General features: G+C 46.3%; 1 protein-coding gene and 1 pseudogene across 4 annotated transcripts in view; one reads left to right on the top strand and one right to left on the bottom strand.

The window, feature by feature from the left end:
• Nucleotides 1–232: 232 nt before the first annotated feature.
• LOC142587998 (uncharacterized) lies at nucleotides 233–5,954 on the bottom strand (annotated as a pseudogene).
• Nucleotides 5,783–21,465, top strand: part of LOC142587312 (uncharacterized) — a 59,532-nt gene continuing 43,849 nt past the window's right edge. The window contains exons 1-3 of one of the 4 annotated variants that reach the window (XR_012829458.1): nucleotides 5,783–6,082; nucleotides 14,635–14,922; nucleotides 17,188–17,272. Coding sequence is in view for 1 of the 4 variants with exons in the window: in XM_075698208.1 (XP_075554323.1) it covers nucleotides 14,893–14,922 (30 nt within the window). In the remaining 3 variants the exon portion in view is untranslated. Of the gene's footprint in view, nucleotides 6,083–14,634; nucleotides 14,923–17,011; nucleotides 17,273–21,465 lie in introns of those variants that run through there. The other 3 variants (XM_075698208.1, XR_012829457.1, XM_075698212.1) reach the window with 3 other exon arrangements.

The raw sequence follows: 21,465 nt of genomic DNA, 5'->3' as shown, positions 1-21,465 counted from the left end.
CTACCTGTCGCCGCAGCGCCGACCATACACTGACCCAGCCTGAGGCCGGTCAGCGAGCCCATATCCGGAAAACTAAAAGCAGCAACCGATGGAGGTGCGGTTGCTGTTCGTCAAACTGACGAAGATCCTCCGCCGCCGACGAAGACACCGAAGAAACTACCTCGACGACATAAATACACGTCGCCGTCCCGACGAAATCAGAAAGCCAAGACTGCACCGACGAAAGACGACTTGACGACGCGTCGTTCCAACTTCAGTTCAACACGACGCAGCCGTGATCCGAAGCCAAGACCTAACTCACGACCACGTGACAATAACCATTTTTTTATGTCGGCACTATCTTAACGCTTCTTGGATTTTTTACGAACTCATCAAGCTCGCGAAGTGAATCAGCAAGGCTGGAATTTCCTTGTTAGAACAAAGCTTGACCTCGTTGCACCTGCTCCAAGCTTTTGTTCTTCAAGCCAAAAGAAATAACTTCTTCGGCCCTCCTCAGGGTTAATCGACATGATGCAACCTTTTGTTCAAGTTGCTTCCGGGACCGTTTCACATCAGTCATCTCCGTTGTACGCTGAATTCTCAGGTGTCTTTCTTTTTAGGTCCACTGCTCGGCTCTGAATTCTTTCTGCGTACCTGGCTCGCGCTCTTTTTACGCTTTGAAGAAGCTGTGGTGACAAAGGCACCTTCGTGGCATCGCTGCCATATCTTCTTAAATATGTCTTCACATGTCGTAAGCTATTGATGCTCTCGATGGATAGTGAAGCTCGACTTTCAAGCATTCGTTTGTTTTGACTGAAGCCACACTCACAGTCAGCATTGCCGTGGGGTAGAGATAACAGCGCTTTTACAAGCTTTGAAAGAAATGGATACTTAATTTCACTAGCCGCACTCTTTTGTTGAAACAGCTTTGCCCACCGATCATCTATACGGCCTTCTGCAAGGTGAATGTTGTTAGCCAAGTCACATTTGAGCATATGCCACTCATCTACTAATCCAGACACTTGAGTACTTTGGATGACTTGCGGAAGTTCGCAGTCGAGCATTCGTAAAGAACGCACTTCGGCATCTACCCTGCCAAGCTCAAGTCCAAGAATACTTGCACTTTGAAGAACTTTGTTGTTCAGAGGCAATTTCTGCGTTAGGTCCTTCGAGCAAGCCATGTAGAATGCCCGTGCACCAAGCCGCAATCGCTTTCTTCGACTTGCGTCCTACACCACCATAGCTTGCTCGGTGTCCGCACCAACTTCGGGTTTCATTTTCCACAGCGCGGGGTCCTCCACATTGAGAGCCTTCAAGTCATCTGCACTTTTGTTGATGTAGGCTTCACTTCGCAAAACCGACTGAGGATTTGCTTCGACATCATCTCCAAGTGAAGCACATGCAGAAGTGGTTCTTCCCTTTGAAGTAACTTCTGGAAACCCGAGAAAAGGTCTGCACAGTTCTTTAAAAACAGCACCTTTGCATACAGGGTTTTGTCTGAAAATGCAAAAGAAAGCTTGTTGTGCAGGTTTTGAGCTTCCAAGCGCCGTCCAGGTATATCATCCTTGCGGAAGTATGTCTGGAGTGCTTGAAACTGCTCCTGTATGCGACAAAGAGAATCTTGAAGCGTCAACCAGCGATTTGAGACATGCCTAAGAAACACGAGAAGAAATTCCTAGCGCATCTTGGCATTCCTTAATGCCTTCGCTACGGACGGCGTTCTTAAAGTAATAGTAGATGCTTCGCACAAGCTCCTCAACGTCCGCACCAAATGCCTCTAGACCCTTTGAAAAGGCGTTATGCACTTTGTGCAAATTGCAGTGGCCAATATCCACCAGGCCTGACGTTGTGTACTTGTCAAGTTTGTTTCTGACGCTTTTCATGACATTAGGGCCGTCGCTAAAGAAGCAAATAAGCCCTTGCTTCGGAAGTTCTGTCAAAGCATCTTCAATGCATTCAGCAATTTTCTCTGCAGTTCCACGTCCAAGATGAAATGATTGTAGGTGGTCAACAACCACTTGTTGCTGCTTGTTAGAAAAGTACCTTACAAGTACATCCAGCTGCTGCACCCTTTGCTCGCGTTTCGGGGTTCATCAACCATTATTGAGAAGTAGACATTTGGGTGGCACAGTTCACTTATTACTTGAGATTTGAAGTAAGGACCAAGCCCATCAGAAACAATGCCGGACAACTTGGTCCTGCGACAGCTGAACCCCTTTGCAACCTGACTATCTGGAAACATGCACTGGTACATTTCTGTTGCTGTATCTACCCAGGAAAAAGGTACAGAGTTGCAGACGACGGACATAGCAAAAACGGCTTCTGCTTTCATAACTTGATCTTGGACAGATATGCCAGCTGTCCCGTGTGAAAAGTCCAACGTAGTTTGCACTAGCTTCAGTGGCTGCAGATTTCCATCCTTGTCCCTGTGCTTTGCAGCAAATTCAACATGTATTTTCATCGTTGCATGGCGTTTGATGGCCGCAATTCCATGCATAGCACATGAAATGACTGTTTTGAAGAGCACACAAAAGGCATCCGTTTCTTTAGTTCCCTTTTTGCACCACACATTATTGACATCATTGTTGGAGTCCACTTCATTGAGGATGGATTCATTAAATTTTGTGCTTCTTCGCCCTAGAAAGACAAAACATTAAACTTTGCGTTACAAACAACAGGATCACACGTTTCAATGAAGAAAATAAATAATTCCACATTGAGCATAGGTTCCCATCAAGAAACATTAGCCCGACATAAATCCCCTGAAAAAGAAAAAAAATCGGAGCATCTGCGTGGAGTCTTGCTAACGGACACATTAACGTTCCTCTTTCGATAGCCACGAATACGCAAGCGCATGTTAACGTGCAAACTTCGAAAACGCGAATGGTTAACTCCTGAGCGGCAAAAGCGCGCAAATGTGAACGTGCCCAATTTCGATACTGCTCTATAGACGATTCCCTTGGTCGTTAAACAATAATAATAATAATATTTGGGGTTTTACGTGCCAAAACCACTTTATGATTATGAGGCACGCCGTAGTGGAGGACTCCGGAAATTTTGACCACCTGGGGTTCTTTAACGTGCACCTAAATCTAAGCACACGGGTGTTTTCGCATTTCGCCCCCATCGAAATGCGGCCGCCGTGGCCGGGATTCGATCCCGCGACCTCGTGCTCAGCAGCCCAACACCATAGCCGGTCGTTAAACAAGGTTCCCACTATACTCGTCTGATTGTGCATGGAAAGACATTCGGTGGTGACAAAATGCGTATTCTGAAAGCTCAATATGTCCGCGTAAAACCTGTTTCACATGCAAGCGTTTGAGCAAACGAGAGAACGTGTAGCGCGAATCGCCGGAGAATTTCCGGCAGAGTTCTGACTGGTGTGGTTTAAACATGTTGCCAGCTTTGCGGGTCAATGTTGCCAGACTGCCTGCCAAATTTGACGGGAAAAAACACCGTCAAATGCAGCGATTGCAACGACGCCATTTTCGAAGCGCAAACAGTTGCCAGATCACACGCGCGCAGGCTCCCAGCTCCCGACAGTACCGGAAAGCCGCTGCATAACCCGCGCGCTTTCGCATCGCTTGCTTGTTGTGGACCCTGTTCTCCGACGGTACGAAGCGCTTTCTTTCCCTGCACACGCTGTGGCTGGTCGGCGCGGGACGAGGCTTTCGCCGGATCTGAAACTGAAACGCGGCGCATAACGATATATCGCTGCGCGCTCTCGCTACAACGTTAGAAAAGGGTTGGATCGCCTTGATTTGCAACAGACAGTCTCCTGACGATTACGCTGCTCGCAATAAAGACTTTTCTGAAACTGACACGCGTCGCATAACACTTGGGGCGCGATATATCGCTGCGCGCTCTCGCTACAACGTTAGAAAAGGGTTGGATCGCCTTGATTTGCATAGGCAGTGTGCTGACGATTACGCTGCTCGCAATAAAGACTTTTCTGAAACTGACACGCGTCGCATAACTCTTGGTGCACGATATATCGCTGCGCGCTCTCGCTACAACGTTAGAAAAGGGTTGGATCGCCTTGATTTGCATAGGCAGTGTCCTGACGATTACGCTGCTCGCAATAAAGACTTTTCTGAAACTGACACGCGTCGCATAACACTTGGGGCGCGATATATCGCTGCGCGCTCTCGCTACAACGTTAGAAAAGGGTTGGATCGCCTTGATTTGCATAGGCAGTGTCCTGACGATTACGCTGCTCGCAATAAAGACTTTTCTGAAACTGACACGCGTCGCATAAGACTTGGGGCGCGATATATCGCTGCGCGCTCTCGCTACAACGTTAGAAAAGGTTGGATCGCCTTGATTTGCATAGGCAGTGTCCTGACGATTACGCTGTTCACAATAAAGACTTTTCTGAAACTCGCACGTGTCGCATAACACTTGGGGCGCTTCAATTCGCTGCGCGCGATCGCTGCAACGGGGCAAATTCGCCGCGCGCGTAGCCAGAAAAAAAGCCCCGGGGCTTTTGCGTCGCGCTTCAGAAAAATTCTTTACGCAGATAAAGGCACAGCAAACACTTAATTTGCCCCGTTGCAGCGATCGCGCGCAGCGAATTGAAGCGCCCCAAGTGTTATGCGACGCGTGCGAGTTTCAGAAAAGTCTTTATTGCGAGCAGCGTAATCGTCAGGACACTGCCTATGCAAATCAAGGCGATCCAACCTCTGCCGCTGCAGTAGCGAGAGCGCGCAGCGATATATCGCGCCCCAAGTGTTATGCGACGCGTGTCAGTTTCAGAAAAGTCTTTATTGCGAGCAGCGTAATCGTCAGGACACTGCCTATGCAAATCAAGGCGATCCAACCTCTGCCGCTGCAGTAGCGAGAGCGCGCAGCGATATATCGCGCCCCAAGTGTTATGCGACGCGTGTCAGTTTCAGAAAAGTCTTTATTGCGAGCAGCGTAATCGTCAGGACACTGCCAATGCAAATCAAGGCGATCCAACCCTTTTCTAACGTTGTAGCGAGAGCGCGCAGCGATATATCGCGCCCCAAGTGTTATGCGAAGCGTGTCAGTTTCAGAAAAGTCTTTATTGCGAGCAGCGTAATCGTCAGGAGACTGTCTGTTGCAAATCAAGGCGATCCAACCCTTTGCTAACGTTGTAGCGAGAGCGCGCAGCGATATATCGTGCACCAAGAGTTATGCGACGCGTGTCAGTTTCAGAAAAGTCTTCATTGCGAGCAGCGTAATCGTCAGGACACTGCCTATGCAAACCAAGGCGATCTAACCCTTTTCTAACGTTGTAGCGAGAGCGCGCAGCGATATATCGCGCCCCAAGTGTTATGCGACGCGTGTCAGTTTCAGAAAAGTCTTTATTGCGAGCAGCGTAATCGTCAGGAGACTGTCTGTTGCAAATCAAGGCGATCCAACCCTTTTCTAACGTTGTAGCGAGAGCGCGCAGCGATATATCGTGCACCAAGAGTTATGCGACGCGTGTCAGTTTCAGAAAAGTCTTTATTGCGAGCAGCGTAATCGTCAGGACACTGTCTATGCAAACCAAGGCGATCCAACCCTTTTCTAACGTTGTAGCGAGAGCGCGCAGCGATATATCGTTATGCGCCGCGTTTCAGTTTCAGATCCAGCGAAAGCCTCGTCCGGCGCGGACCAGCCACAGCGTGTGCAGGGAAAGAAAGCGCTTCGTACCGTCGGAGAACAGGGTCCACAACAAGCTAGCGATTCGAAAGCGCGCGGCTTATGCAGCGGCTTTCCGGTACTGCCGGGAGCTGGGAGCCTGCGCGCGTGTGATCAGGCAACTCTGTGCGCTTCGAAAAGGGCGTCGTTGCATACGAGACGGTCATTAGAGGAAACGCCAGTTCACGGGATTGGCCAGTCGTTTCAGCGGGTGCGAGAGAGAAAATCTGGGGGCTTTCGCGCTTGAAATTTCTCCCTTTGCCTAGGTACCACGGAGGAGCAGTTTCTTTGGTCGTTCTGTCCCTAGGCGTGCCCTGGCGTGCCGGCATTTTGCGATGTGTCGGCTGGCGGTCTGAGCGTCGCGTACAAGTTTTCCTCGTGCGTCTCCTTGGGTGTTGCTGGCGCAGTGCACTGGCGCGAACGATTGTTGTCGTTTGGTCAGTGGTCTCCCGTGAAGGCGAGTATGATATGGCGTTGCCCTGTCACTACCAGTGTCACACGTATACTTCTCATCGCGATCGGCACCGATCCGGATCGAAATTCTCGACTGTTATTGGGTCTCTCGCTCATTTTGTCCAAAGAAGGCAATCACGACCGCGAAATTCGATCAGGATCGGGCGTGATCGCGATGAGCAGTGAGCCGGAACACAAGATACACACACAGCGCGCACTGTCAACAATTTCATTGCGAAAGCATTGCGACCTTTGAAGATTATAGCATGGCACTAGTCACTTGATAGATATAGCATATATTACATATATAGCAAAATATATAGCATCTTCACAGTTTGCCCTGTGTGTGCGTTTTCGTTCCTTGTTTGTGCCCCTGTCACACTGGTATCTTACCGTCCTCGCGAATTTTTCCATGCGTCGAACGCTTCGAGAGGGCTCAGTTGCGCGTTATTCAATTGCCATAATTTAAATATTAAAATACTACTAACTTGTAGCGTGGGGTCTCTTTTTCACGTTTCTGTGTCTTCGTCCGCTTCCGCTGCTGACGGCAAACTTCTGACTGCTGTTAATTGCAGAAGTCTTGGCGTCACAAGTTGGCGGCTGGACGTAATAATATTTATTTTAAGTCCAGCACGCTTAGGCCTCCGCCACTCCAATCCTACGGGCCATCCTGCTTCCAGCTTTGATCTCCCCACTACCCCTTGGGTGCCCTGGGGATCCTGCGCCGCCTGCTTTATTATAACCTCAGGTCCTCTCCTGAAGCCTCCGGTTGCATGTGCCCTCCTGGAGCAGTGCTTGTAAAAAATCCAATCTATCGTCGCGACTTAAAAAGCGATCCGCGACAACAGTCACAAAAAGCGACAACACCAGTCAGAACCTTGCCTGTCGAACCAAGTCATTCTCACCTAATTATTTAAATGATTAAGCGACTTCTGTAGGTGTCGGTCAATGTCATATTAAGCGACTGGCGAATTTGTTCCCTTTACTGGATGGATCCTGCATCTCGGCATGCATTTTGTAGCTGTGTATTCGTATAGATGTAGGAGCTTGGTGGGAGATCTATTAGTGCAGGCAGCATGCGCTAACACCATGTGGCAGATGCTGCTTGATGATTTATAGTATATCATACCCGCGCGCAGCTATCGTGTGCGCCACAGCCCTTATAAGTTATTTGGCTGAGCCATAAGTTCCAGCTTTGCTCCGACACCACGTGAGTGCTGGTTTCCCATGTCTGTCTGTCCACACAGTTCTTTAAGCTGACAATGACCGCTGTCATCATTGATTTTCATTTTTCGTTGCCAGGATCGTGATCCCCATCTTCACATTGCATTAGTACAAATAATAAGAAAACTTTGACCACTATTGTCACCACTTTGATTAAAGTTCAGGTCCCTGCAATAATGTGTATTTCACTCTATATATATCTATACATTTCTTTTCTTGGGAGTTCTTCGAAAGTATATTTTTTTCACTAGAAGGTTGGTAACAATGAGCACCTCACCGTCATGGGCTACCAGTTTGGTGCAATGTCCCACTCATTATAAAAATCTTATAGATGGATCGTCATTTGAAGAAAACCAATTCTTTAACAAATGGTCCATTCTGCATTATGGTTCTACCTACCTGTCTTCTACAAGCTATGCATTCACATATGAAAGAACGGTATATAATGATAGTGATGAAGCGGTGTATCTGAAATAACCTTTGACATCATCACAGGAACTTGGAAACAGGTACCACATAGTGATAACTCTGATAATTATTAATCATGTCTTATACATGGCTGGACATGTTTTCGTTCGCTTCTGGCCTTCCTTGGGTCACATGATATTTTCTGTACCTCACAATGAGACCTTAAAGCATAGGCATCTAAGGCTTTCACCTTAAAATGGAAAGACGCAAAATTGATTGCTTCAATGTTGCTTCCCATGAAAATGAACTACGTGTACTTTGTTTAATTTATTCACTTGAGAAATGCACATATAATACCATCCATGTTAACATAGCAGTATAGACGGTGACTATGTGGGGGCCTCCGGGGCCCGAGCCCCCTCCGGAGATTTTCAGGGGGGGGGGGGGCTGAGCCCCCCACCCTGAAAAAAAAATTGTAATCTTGGTCCCCCACTTGATTAATGGCTAGCGTCATTACTATTGTAGTGTTGATAGCTCAAATATGTTGAAATAATTTTTGCTCTTCAAAATGAGAAAACACATGACATTGCTGAACTGTGGCTGTTTGTCAACTCTTGATATTGTTACGTAGGAAGACACCAACGAAAAGCTATTTACAAGTATATTTACAAGGCAATACGCTTCGCTTGGCCAAGAGGCAACAGCCCGCGCTAGCTTCTAATCGTCGTCGTCGTCTTCACACTGCTCGCCTTTCGTGATCGCACATACTGTGCCGTAGCACTACCCCCGGCGGCAAAAGCGCCGTCCCGGAGCGACTAAAGATCGGACTCGGAAGCAGTGTAGTAGGCCTTGAGCCTACTGACGTGTACGACATCACTAGATGCCAGAGGAGAGGACGAGGTTGAACCCACAGGAGCAATTTCGTAAGTCACAGGCGTCACCTGGCGCAGCACGCGGTAGGGCCCTGTGTATCGCGAAAGGAGCTTCTCAGAAAGTCCGACGTGACGAGTGGGCGACCACAGGAGCACGAGCGCACCAGGCGAAAACTGTACGTCACGATGGCGGGCGTTGTACTGGCACTGCTGAGTGGTTTGTGAGGCCGTCAGTCGAGCACGGGCAAGCTGACGTGCATGGTCGGCGAGGGCGATGGCATCGCGCGCATACTCGCTTGTTGAGACCGCAGCAGGAGGAAGTGCCGTGTCTAAGGGCAAGGTAGGTTCGCGACCGTACAGTAGATAAAAGGGAGAAAATCCAGCGGTGTCGTGCCGGGAAGAATTGTACGCAAATGTTACGTAAGGAAGGGCAATGTCCCAGTCGTGGTGGTCCTTGGAAACGTACTTGGCCAGCATATCGGTAAGAGTACGGTTTAACCGCTCTGTCAGGCCATTGGTTTGAGGATGGTATGAGGTAGTCAGTTTGTGTTGAATGGAGCAGGAACGCACAATGTCAGCGATAACTTTCGAGAGAAAGTTTCGACCACGGTCAGTAAGGAGCTGTCGCGGGGCGCCATGAAGCAAGATAATGTCACGCAAGAGAAAGTCCGCGACGTCAGTGGCGCAACTGGTAGGGAGAGCCCGAGTGATAGCGTATCGGGTGGCGTAATCAGTCGCGACGGCTACCCATTTGTTCCCAGAGGATGACGTGGGAAAGGGACCGAGCAGGTCTAATCCAACACGAAAGAACGGTTCCACAGAGACGGTGATCGGCTGGAGATGACCGGCAGGTAGCACCTGAGGTGTTTTCCGACGCTGGCAGGGATCACATGCAGCAACGTAGCGTCGAACGGAGCGAGCGAGACCAGGCCAATAGAAGCGGCGGCGGACGCGGTCGTACGTGCGGGTTACCCCAAGATGTCCTGCAGTGGGTGCGTCATGCATCTCAAAGAGCACAGTCTGTCGTAGCTGTTTTGGCACGACAAGAAGAAGGTCAGAGCCGTCAGGGAGAAAGGTCCTTCGATACAGAATGCCGCCCTGGAGGACATATCGGCGAACGGATGCGTCGGTAGGTGTAGAGCGCAGACGCTCGATAAGTGCTCGCAGCGATAGGTCGCGGTACTGCTCATCGGCGATGTTAGCGAAGGCAGACAGAGAGAAAATGCCGTTGGCGCTACTACTGTCGGCGTCGTCAGGCTTGTCGACCGGGTAGCGAGACAGGCAGTCAGCGTCCTTGTGTAGTCGGCCAGATTTATAGGTGACAGTATACGAATATTCTTGGAGGCGTAAGGCCCAGCGACCAAGTCTTCCTGTAGAATCTTTCAGGGAGCATAACCAGCAAAGCGCGTGATGGTCTGTGACAACGGAAAAGGATCGGCCATATAAGTATGGGCGGAATTTCGCAACCGCCCAAACTAGGGCCAGACGCTCACGCTCAGTGATGGAATAGTTGCGCTCCGCGGGTGAGAGGAGCCTGCTGGCGTAAGCGATAACCCGGTCTTGGCCACGCTGGCGTTGTGCCAGGACCGCGCCTATACCGTGACCGCTGGCATCAGTACGGACTTCGGTAGGCGCAGAAGGATCGAAATTGGCCAGAACGGGAGGCGTTGTGAGAATGTCGATTAGACGTGAGAATGCAGAGGCCTCGTTATCGCCCCACTGGAAAGGTGCGTCTTTCTTCAAAAGCTCGGTTAGTGGTCGTGCTATGGCGGCGAAATTTCGCACGAAACGGCGGAAGTACGAACAAAGGCCGATGAAGCTGCGCACATCCTTGACACACTTCGGAACAGGGAAGTGCTCAACAGCATGGATCTTGCCTGGGTCCGGTTGCACTCCGTTCGCGTCAACGAGATGTCCAAGGCCGGTAATCTGGCGACGGCCGAATTGGCACTTGGATGCGTTGAGTTGCAGACCGGCTCGACGAAAAACGTCCAGGACAGCTGAAAGGCGCTCCAGGTGCGTAGCGAACGTTGGGGAGAATACGATAACGTCGTCCAGGTAGCACAGGCACGTGGACCATTTGAATCCGTGAAGAAGGGAGTCCATCATGCGTTCAAAAGTGGCAGGGGCGTTACATAGACCGAACGGCATCACTTTAAATTGATAAAGACCGTCGGGTGTGACAAAGGCAGTCTTCTCGCGGTCGAGATCGTCCACGGCAATCTGCCAGTAGCCGGAGCGAAGGTCAATAGAGGAGAAATAGCGAGCACCGTGGAGGCAGTCAAGGGCGTCATCAATCCGAGGTAGGGGATACACGTCCTTTTTGGTAACCCTATTAAGGTGCCGATAATCCACGCAAAAGCGCCATGAGCCATCCTTCTTTTTGACCAGTACGACAGGTGACGCCCATGGACTATATGATGGTTCAATAATGTTCTTGGCAAGCATTTTGCGAACTTCTGCGTGAATAACTTGACGCTCATCTGGTGACACTCGATACGGGCGGCGATGAATAGGAGGGGCATCGCCGGTATTAATGCGATGTTTGACAGCTGTAGTTTGGGCCAAAGGACGATCGTTAAAGTCAAAAATATCGTGGTAGGAAAACAGAACGCGGTAGAGTTCACGAGCGTTCTCGGACGGCAAGTCGGGGGCAATCATTTTCTGTAAGTCAGCGATGGTACAATTTGCCGACTGCGATGGTAGAGGAGTATCGGATGAAGTGTCGTCTACTGCAATGGATGCTACTGAGTGATCCTCGAATGAGCAAAGCTGGGCCAGAGACATCCCGCGTGGCAGCACTTGTGTCGTCAAGCCAAAGTTGACCACTGGCAGGCAGACGCAATTCGCCGTAATAGATAAAACTGTATGAGGTACTGTGAACCCGTGTGTAAGGAAGACGTCTTGCATAGGAGCCGCGATGTAGTGGCCGTCGGGGACTGGAGGGGATGACACGAGGTCAACGTAGGTCAGTGCCGAAGGTGGCAAGCGAACGAAGTCGGCGGAACTGAGGCGACTGGGGTGTGGTTCAGCAGGATCCAGAACAGGCAGGTCAAGGCGGAGAGTACTGGCGGAACAATCGATGAGAGCAGAATGTGCGGAGAGGAAGTCTAAGCCGAGGATGATGTCGTGGGGACAGTGGGCGATGACTGTGAATAGCACGATTGTTGAGCGATCGGCGAAGGAGACGCGGGCGGTACACATACCAATTACGGGGGCTGTTCCGCCATCGGCGACACGGACAACAGGCGTCGTGGCGGGCGTGATAATTTTCTTGAGCCGGTTACGAAGGTCAGCGCTCATCACGGACAAATGCGCCCCAGTGTCTATGAGTGCAGACACTGAAACACCGTCGACTTGCACATCAAGAAGGTTCAGATGAGTGGGCAACGTCAGTAGAGGATTTGGCGGCGTAGGGAGCAATGCAGCGTCACCTCGAGGCGCTGCATCGTCTAGTTTTCCGGCTGGGAGCGGCGTCCGAAGGGAGTTGGCGAATAGGAGCGACGGGGCTGGGGAGAGCGAGATTGTCGTCGTTGGGGGAAGGCGAACGAGAATAGGGGCGGTTCGTTGCAGGAGAATCAGTGGCGGCATTATCGGAGCGTGCGGCATAGGGACGAGAAGGGCCACCTGGGGAGCGAGAGTAGGCAGTATAAGTAGACCGGATCGGGGAACTCCAGCGACTGCGACAGTGCCGAGAAATGTGCCCGATTCGATGGCAGTAGAAACAAATGGGCTTGTCGTCAGCAGTGCGCCATTCAGAAGGGTTGCGGAAACGAGGTGGGTAAGAAGACGCGGGACGGGGCGGAATGGAAGAAGCCGGGCGGGTATCAGGGCGATGGGTCGAGCAGATGGTGTGAAGACCCATGTTTTCGAACTCCTGGCGGACAACTGCCTGGATGAGGGAGACTGTGACTGCAGATGTGTTGGTGGGACTGGAGTCGAAGGCAGCCGGATAGGCGGCCTCGATCTCACGCCGGACGATCCTGGTAACATCGGCAGTGTTGTTGGGACGAGGAGCGTCGGCACAGGAAGATGTCGCTGGGGTGTTGGGCAGACGGGCAAACTTCTGGTCAATACGTCGGCTTTTGGCGAGTTCCAGGCGGCGGCACTCTTTTATAACAGCATCCACCGTCGCTACGTTGTTGCAAACGAGCAAGTTGAAGGCGTCATCGGCAATGCCTTTCAGGATGTGGGAAACCTTGTCTGTCTCAGTCATGTGGGTGTCAACTTTGCGGCACAGAGCCAAGACGTCCTGAATGTACGTGACATAGGGCTCTGTGGACGTCTGCACACGGCCGGAAAGCGCCTTCTGCGCGGCAAGTTGGTGACCGTAGGGGTTGCCGAACAAGTCTCGAAGCTGTGTCTTAAGTGAATCCCAACTGGTGAGCTCATCTTCGTGCGTGCGATACCAAACTCTAGGTGTGCCACCGAGGTAAAAGACGACGTTGGCGAGCATAATAGTAGGGTCCCACCGGTTATTGCGGCTGACGTGTTCATACAGGCTGATCCAGTCATCGACGTCTTCCCCATCTTTGCCCGAGAATACGCCAGGATCACGGGGAGCGGGGAGAGTGATGTAGGTCGTCGAAGTGGCAGCAGGTGTCGGAGCCGGTGGAGTCGGGTTGTCATCGCCGGGAGCCATGAAGGAAGGCTCGACGTACCGTCCACTGCGAAGCTCCGTGACGAGGTACAGGGAACGTCCACCTCCACCAGATATGTTACGTAGGAAGACACCAACGAAAAGCTATTTACAAGTATATTTACAAGGCAATACGCTTCGCTTGGCCAAGAGGCAACAGCCCGCGCTAGCTTCTAATCGTCGTCGTCGTCTTCACACTGCTCGCCTTTCGTGATCGCACATACTGTGCCGTAGCAATATTAAACAATAGAGAATCTTCTTACCGCCCTCAAATAGTTTGTGCGTGGTTTACAAGCTGGAACATACATTCAACAAACTTTCTCCTCAAAACTTAATAACCGCTTCTCAGAATTACAATATTGAAAATTGTTCATGGCAGAACAGCCCTTTTTGCATCATTTTGTGGAGTCTTGATAATAGCAATCCCTTGCTATTGAAAGTTGTAACATTCTTTTGATTAACGTTGAAGTTCGAATGCTTTCAAGTCCTTTTAGATAAAAAAAATAGGAGGCTTGGGACATTGTGATATAGGGCCTGTCCAGACATTTTTAAACTGCTAGAATAAGAAGTTAACATTCACGAATGTTTGTACTGAGAAAAAGGTACCGAGTTCGATTTATCTAAGCAGTGGTTCATACGCACCTCTAACACCACCCCAGGAGGAGCCAGACACTGCCAAATTTTTTCCAATATACCCCCCCCCCCTCCTTACTTTCTCCCGCACGCAAGAGGTATTCGCCAAATGCCAGTTAGGTCGGAAGAGACAAAATAGAAAGGCGTCTTTTTGCGCCTCTTGTTCATCGAGCAATGTTTCAGAAAAAATGAGGACATACAAGGCACTGTTTCCAACTAAATCTTTTATCCAAGAAAACCAATATACAGTAAACTACCACTTGAACGTCACTTAAGCAAATTATTCAGCTGTACGAACTTTTTTTGTATCCCCCATCGAAACCCCATTCAACCCAATGCAAATGCCTTTCAGTTTAACAAAATTCAGTACAATGGCATTTCAGTTCTGTGATCATATTCTGCTACATCATCATCATGATGATTTTTATTTTTACCACTGGATACAAGGTGAAAAAGGGAGAGCCGGGAAAAAAGCCGAAATCTCTTCGGCTTGACAAGGTTCCAGTCTCCCAGACAGGCACGGAAGCGGCTGGTGTAGCAATACAATTACGCAGAAAGTGTGGATATAAGAGTTTTTTAAACACAAATACATATAGAAATTTTCATGTTATTACATGGAAACTAGTTGTAATACAGTTGTGTCAAATGACTCCCAGTATACAATTATAATCTGTTATCTTGCATATTATTATTTAACACAGACTCAGTTGCATATATCATAGTGGACTTGGAAGCACCGAACGAGTACGGATGCTGATCAAATTTTTTCTGATCGCACAGATGGCCGGACCGAGGACCGGATTCGTCCACGCAGGGTCTGAGCATGCACTGCATCAGGCCTATCTACTGCTACCTCCGGCTGTCTGCCCTGCTGGCTTCATCGGACAAAACAAGTCGCAGGAAGCTGTACCACGTGCACTGCACTGGGACCACCTGACCAGCACGGCAACGTCGACGGAGACATCGTGGCACCCGGATAAAAGCAGCAGCCTTTTCGACGTTCCCTTCAGTGGACTTGGAAGCACCTAATGAGCACGGATGCTGATCAAATTTTTTCTGATCGCACAGGTTAGTGACCAGCATTTAGTCTCTTCAGTTAGAGACAACGGCATAACATTAACGGTGCTCCCAAGTCCACAATGCTGTGTTGCTATTTTGCGGGGTTGTTTTAATGTTGTCTGCTTAATGTTACTAACATCCGGAGACGAACAAAATCCAGGCCCTTACTCTGATTCAGATAAATGTTCGCAGCAGGAACTAATGAAACACATTCTAAGAGAACAAAAGGAAACGAACAAAACACTGAAACAACTGTCTTCAAATATCAAGCATGTGGAGACAATAGTTGCAGATTTGCAAGAAATAATGACAGTTATTGAGAATGAAAGGGGATTATGGAAAGAATGCGAAGACAGGATAGTACACTGCGAGGAATCTTGTAAATCTACCATGATGCAAGTAGAATTTCTGGCATCGAAGGTCGATGATTTAGAAAATAGAAGTAGGCGGAATAACCTAGTAATTTATGGATTAAGAGAGAGCTCTGATGAAGATGTTAAAACACTTGAAGAAGAAGTGCACGGTATACTTAAGAAGACCCTAGGAATAGAAATTAACTCAATAGAACGAGTTCACAGAATTGGTACAAAGCAAAGCCAAAGGACACGCCCCGTTATTATCAGGCTATTCAACTTCGCTGAGAAAAACAAAATATTATCAAGCTGCTTCAAGGTGAAAAACACCCGGATTTCAATATCCGAGGATTTCTCAAAGAAAGTATGTGACACACGTGCTAAATTATGGTGTTCTGCAGTAAGTGACAAGGCGAAAGGGGCAAAGGTATCTCTGTCATTTGATAAACTAAAAATAAATGGCAACACCTTTATATGGAATGAGTGTGAGGTCAGAAGAATTGAACTATCTAAACCGAAAACTTCTGCACACGCTGGCCCAGCAGCTTGCGATGGCACGTGACAACAACGTACGAAATCTATCAGAGTGTTATCACTGAATGCGCGCAGCGTAGTCAATAAGTCAAGCCTACTTGAAAGCATAGTTGCAGCCCATCATGGTCATCATGGAAACCTGGCTTCAGGAAAGCGTCCAGGATTCCGAAGTGTTTCCACCTTCTTATCAGCTCATACGGAAAGACAGAGAGTCGCGGGGGGGGAGGTGTAGCTGTCGCAATTAAATCTAACATAAAATTCACAGTTTTAAACAGCATACCTGACCATGAAAGCGTATGGTGTAACCTTACATTTAATGGAAAAAGCATATTTCTGGGTGGCGTATACCAACCTCCGAATGCGCCCCCTGAATACCTAGACGTTATGCATGATTACATTGCACAACACACTTATTCACGTTTCAATATTATTATCACGGGTGATTTCAATTTACCAGGAATCAATTGGTCTAATCTTTCGCACAACAGCTCCGACGCAAAAGTGCTGAATCACTATTGTTCATGTCATTTACCTTCTCTCTAGACCAGCTAGTTTCCGAACCGACTAGAATAGCTGGTCCGTCATGTTCTGTGCTTGATCTGATGTTCGTAAGCAGTCCATTTCAAAATAACACATTAAATGTTGAAAATAGCATTTCGGACCATAAAACTATCGTATTCTCCTGTCCGATTTTAGGAAACTGTGAACGCGTTAAGCCATCGATTGCTGTTATCAGGGATTACTCAAGAGCGGATGACAATGCTATCTCAGAATATTTAAACGCCTGCTTTCTGCAGGTTTCATTACTTCATGACGTAAATGAATTATGGTTACGTTTTAAGCATATTGTACACTTTTGTGAAGAAAACTACATTCCCTCCAGAAAGAAAAGAGTGAACAGAGAACATCCTTGGGTATCGCGCGAAATAATACATTTAAAACGAAAAATTAAAAGGAAGCGCAGAAAGAAAACCACACGTGACCTTCAAGATCTTGTACGCTTATTACAATATAAGATAAACATATGGCCAAGGAGCGTTTTTTCACTGTTCCTCTGCCTTCTTACATGATGAATAAACCACAAAAATCCTGGTGCTACCCATCGAGGGAGTGGCACACCGTATCGCAGATTACTGTTTCAAACGAGACGTTTGTTCAGCCTGACGTCATAGCAAGCAAATCTAATGAATTTTTTCTATCTGTATTTAACAGAACTACATTATCATTTCAAGAATCCAATGCCTGAAATAGATATCGACCAACAAGGAATTCTTTGACTCTTACAAAAACTGGATGTAAAGAAACCCTGTGGCCTTGATCTTATATCAGATGCATTTTTGCAAAAACATGCAGTTTGGACGTCAAAATACTTATACGTAATTTACAGGCGATCTTTGGAAACTTCAGTGATACCTGACGACTGGCGAAGGGCCAAAGTAATACCTGTGCACAAATCTGGCTCTAAACTCGACGTAAGTAACTATAGATCTGTTTCATTAACATGTGCATCCAGTAAACATGTGCATCCAGTAACATGTGCGTCCAGTAACATGTGCATCCAGTTTTTTTTTTTTTGTTCGAACATATTATTTATAAGGCCATAATATTGCACTTAGAGAATAATAACCTACTATACAGCTGGCAACATGGATTCCGTTCAGGTCTAAGTACTATTACTCAGCTGAGTTAACCCATGATGTAGCTACCACAATAAATAACAGAAGCCAAATAGATGCCATTTTCTTAGATTTTTCAAAGGCCTTTGATGTTGTTCCTCATCCAGATCTTATTACTAAACTAATTGCCATTGGTGTACACGAGAAAACAGTATCATGGATCAAGAACTATCTCGAAAACAGAAAGCAATGCGTAGCTGTGAATGATATTACGTCTGATTACGTCAACGTTTTTTCTGGTGTTCCACAAGGCTCGGTTCTTGCGCCCCTCCTATTTCTGATCTACATCAATGATATTCGTTCATGCGTTCAGCCACCTATTCGTCGATGATTGCGTAGTGTACGCAACAGTGAATACCAGAGAGGATCAGGTAAAACTAGATGATTCGTTAGCTGCTCTACAAAATTGGTGCAACATTTGGGGGATGAAACTGAATGCATCAAAAACTACCAGTATCTCCTTCACTCACAAGAAAAATGTGCTTCAGTTTACATACACAATAAACAATATATCACTAAGAAAATACGAGGAGGTCACATATCTCGAGGTCACTCTTACAACGAAATTAAATTGGGAAACTCATATAAATAACATATATGACAAGGCCCTAGGTAAACTACATTTATTGAGAAGAAAACTTGGAAACACACCTCCTAGTGTTAAATTAAATGCATACATAACCCTCATTAGACCCTCTTTAGAGTATGCTGACATTATTTGGGCCCCGCACCAGAAGTATTTAACCGAGAAACTAGAACGCATACAGAACTTAGCATTGAGATTTATATATTCACAATATTCACGTCAAACGAGCATTACGAACCTGCGCGTCAAGGCTAACATTAAATCACTGGCTCAACATAGAATGATTTCCAGATTAAAATTTCTATACTTACTTTATCACGGCTCCTATCGAATACCACAAGCAACATACATTCAAGCCCCATTCAGACTTTCTGCCCGAACCAACCATAATAAATCAATACGACACCATCCCAGCCATAATAACACTCACAAGTACTCTTTATTCCCACACGCCATTTCCCATTGGAACATACTACCCTCTAGAGCCGTAAATTGCCCATCTGCCAACGCAATTATTGACAGTATTGAGAATCTGGAATTCGAATGGTGATATTACCTGTATTTCATATGCAGCCTCTGTAGATGCATTCTTATGGTAAACGCTGTTTCTCCTGCTTCCCGGACGGCTCATTTAAACAGTGTATATATTTATTGAGTGTGTTCTTTTTTGTGTGTGCTAATGCTCTTTGTTTTGGATACACTAGTTTCACTTTATTCTTTTTTTGTACTGTATTCCATGTTGTAACCACCCCTGCATGGGCCCGACGATGGCCTGCAGTATTGTAAAATAAATAAATAAATAAGAATGCAAAAGCAGTATATGTATACATATATATACATATACACACATACATATATAAATATAACAAATTTCACAGAAGTTTACAATAAACACAAGTTAAGTTACCATCAGGAAACATTCTTTTTTTCAGAAATTATTTTACATACTTGCAAATATATATGTGCATCTATGTTAAAAAACATAAAAAAAGAAAATCTGCATATAGGCTGCTGCTTTCGCGACAGACATCACGGCAACGTAGCCCAGGGCGTCATCACATCCTTGAATTTTAACAAACGCAAAGACGCCCTTTGCAGCATCCAGTTTACAACACGAAACCCTGCCACGTGGTTCGGGCATAATCATTGCAGCGGAAACCCGGATTCTAGGAATAGTAGTTACAAGTGTGAATGTATAAACAAAATGAGAATATATGATAAGTTCTGCGGAACTGTTGGAGCAGTTAACAATACACATCTATAAGAACAAATCCAATATTTTAGTTTTGTTTAGAGATAACACATCAACATGTTGTTGGTTAAAATAGTTGAGTAGGGACGGTAGTGTATGTTTAAGGCATTGGCAGCCATAATTAGTATGTGAGAAAGGGATCTGCCATGGTGCCTGGTGACGATATGAATATGCACTTCTATTTTGTTGTAGAGTTGCCGGGGCTAGGAATGAATCGAGTTTTCCCAGCATAGCATTTCTATAGCTTAGTAATGTTTTGAATTTATATATGTCACAGGCTCTGATTATTCTGTTTTGTTGGAAAAGCTCTTGCGTATGCTTGAAAAAAGAAACGTTCGCTATCGCCCGAATTGCTTTCTTTTGAAGTATTTCCAGCATTTGAATATTTTGCGCTGTAGTGTTACCCCATATAAGTGAACAGTAACTGAGGTGTGAATGGAGAAGAGCATGATAAATGAGACACTTAACTTGAAAATGTAATGCACTTCAATTGCAATTTAACACACCAACAACTTTTCGTACCTTTGAGCAAACATGACTAACTTGTTCATTCCAGGACATATGCTTAGCGAGTATTATGCCTAGGGTTTTTATGGATGACGTAAGGTTAATTTTATACAGACCCCACACAATATTATCTGGCAATGTAGTAGAACTTCCCAGAGCATGAAAAATAACGCACTTTGTTTTGGTTTCATTGAGGATGAGGCCGTTTGCCTTAGACCATGCTCGAAGTCCATAACAAACGGAGCTTGCTATAGGCGTTATTTCTTTTAAATCTTTACCTGTAAAGAAAACAGAGCAATCATCTGCATACGTGACAAATTTACACATATCGCTCACTTGTACAATATCATTAATGTAATACAGGAAAAGTATCGGGCCAAGAATGCTACCTTGGGGCACACTCGCTGTCAAAGATTTTATCTGCGATCTGTTCTCATTAATTTCAGCAAACTGATGTCGGCTTTCTAAATAAGATCAGATAAGTTCAAGTGTTATTCCTCGGAAGCCATATTTTTCCAGCTTTATCAGCAGCAATTTCTGGTTGACCCTATCAAAGGCTTTGCTGAAGTCTAAGTATAACCCTAAAGTCAGAAATTTTTTGTCAGTGTTCTCTAGAATAAGCTCCTTCTGTATACTTAAAGCAGTTTCCATAGACCGCTTTTTCTTATGTTGACAGTCGGTTAGCAGGCTATGTTTTTGCGAAAATTTATTAATACAAAAGTTAACAATTTTTTTGAGTCCCTTTGATAGCACAGGAAGTATAGATACTGGCCAATAATTGCCCATATTATTTTTGTCACCTCCTTTGTGAACTATTACTCTCGCTACCTGCATATTACGCGGGAAAACTCCGGTTGACAAGAAAATATAAAAAATGTGCATTACTGCAGGTGCAAGTAAGTCTATGACGTACTTAATTGGCCTAATTTCTAAATCATCTACGTCTCGACTATGGCTATTTTTCAAGGATGAAAATGTTGTAATCACCTCAGGGATGCTAGTAATCTTTAGGAATAAACATTCTCGTAATGAAGCGGCATGCATTGTATCTTGAATGTCGTGATCTATGCATCCTACTTTAACAAAAAAATTGTTAAAATGGTCTGCAAGTTCTGTACCACCTACAAAAGTGCAATCAATGTTCAACGTATCTGTTTGTGTATCGACTGACCGATTTAGTGCTTCGTTTATTTTTTTCCATACTTTGTCACTTCTGCTATTACCTCCATGGAGTTGTTAGTTGAGTTTTCTTCTCTATTAGTTGCAGGTGTGCCTAATACAGTGTTTTCACTTTAACCTCCTTATTTGCCTTTCTTCACTCTCATTTCCACTTGAGAATTTTGAACTTTGAGTGCCTATAACCTATATTAGGAAGTAGCCGCTAGCAACACTTGGGAAGCAGTGTTTTTTTATTTTAAGCATGAATGACATTGTCATTCACTGAATTTTGTGTGTAGTGCACAAAGCATCACATGGCAATAATTTCTTTGTTGCAAGAATTATAAAAGACACTGGTAAAAAATTACTGCATAATTCATTTGGGATAAGTAAGTTGAAAACCCTGTATTGTTTTTAGAATGCTTTTCTTCCCAATTGGATGTTTTACTGGAAAACATTTTGCAGCAGAAATTATGTTCCTGTGTC

Source organism: Dermacentor variabilis, chromosome 7 (genome assembly GCF_050947875.1).
Source record: "Dermacentor variabilis isolate Ectoservices chromosome 7, ASM5094787v1, whole genome shotgun sequence".
NCBI lineage: Eukaryota > Metazoa > Arthropoda > Arachnida > Ixodida > Ixodidae > Dermacentor > Dermacentor variabilis.
Note: the sequence above shows the minus strand (reverse complement) of the source record. Positions and strands in the feature narration are given on the sequence as shown.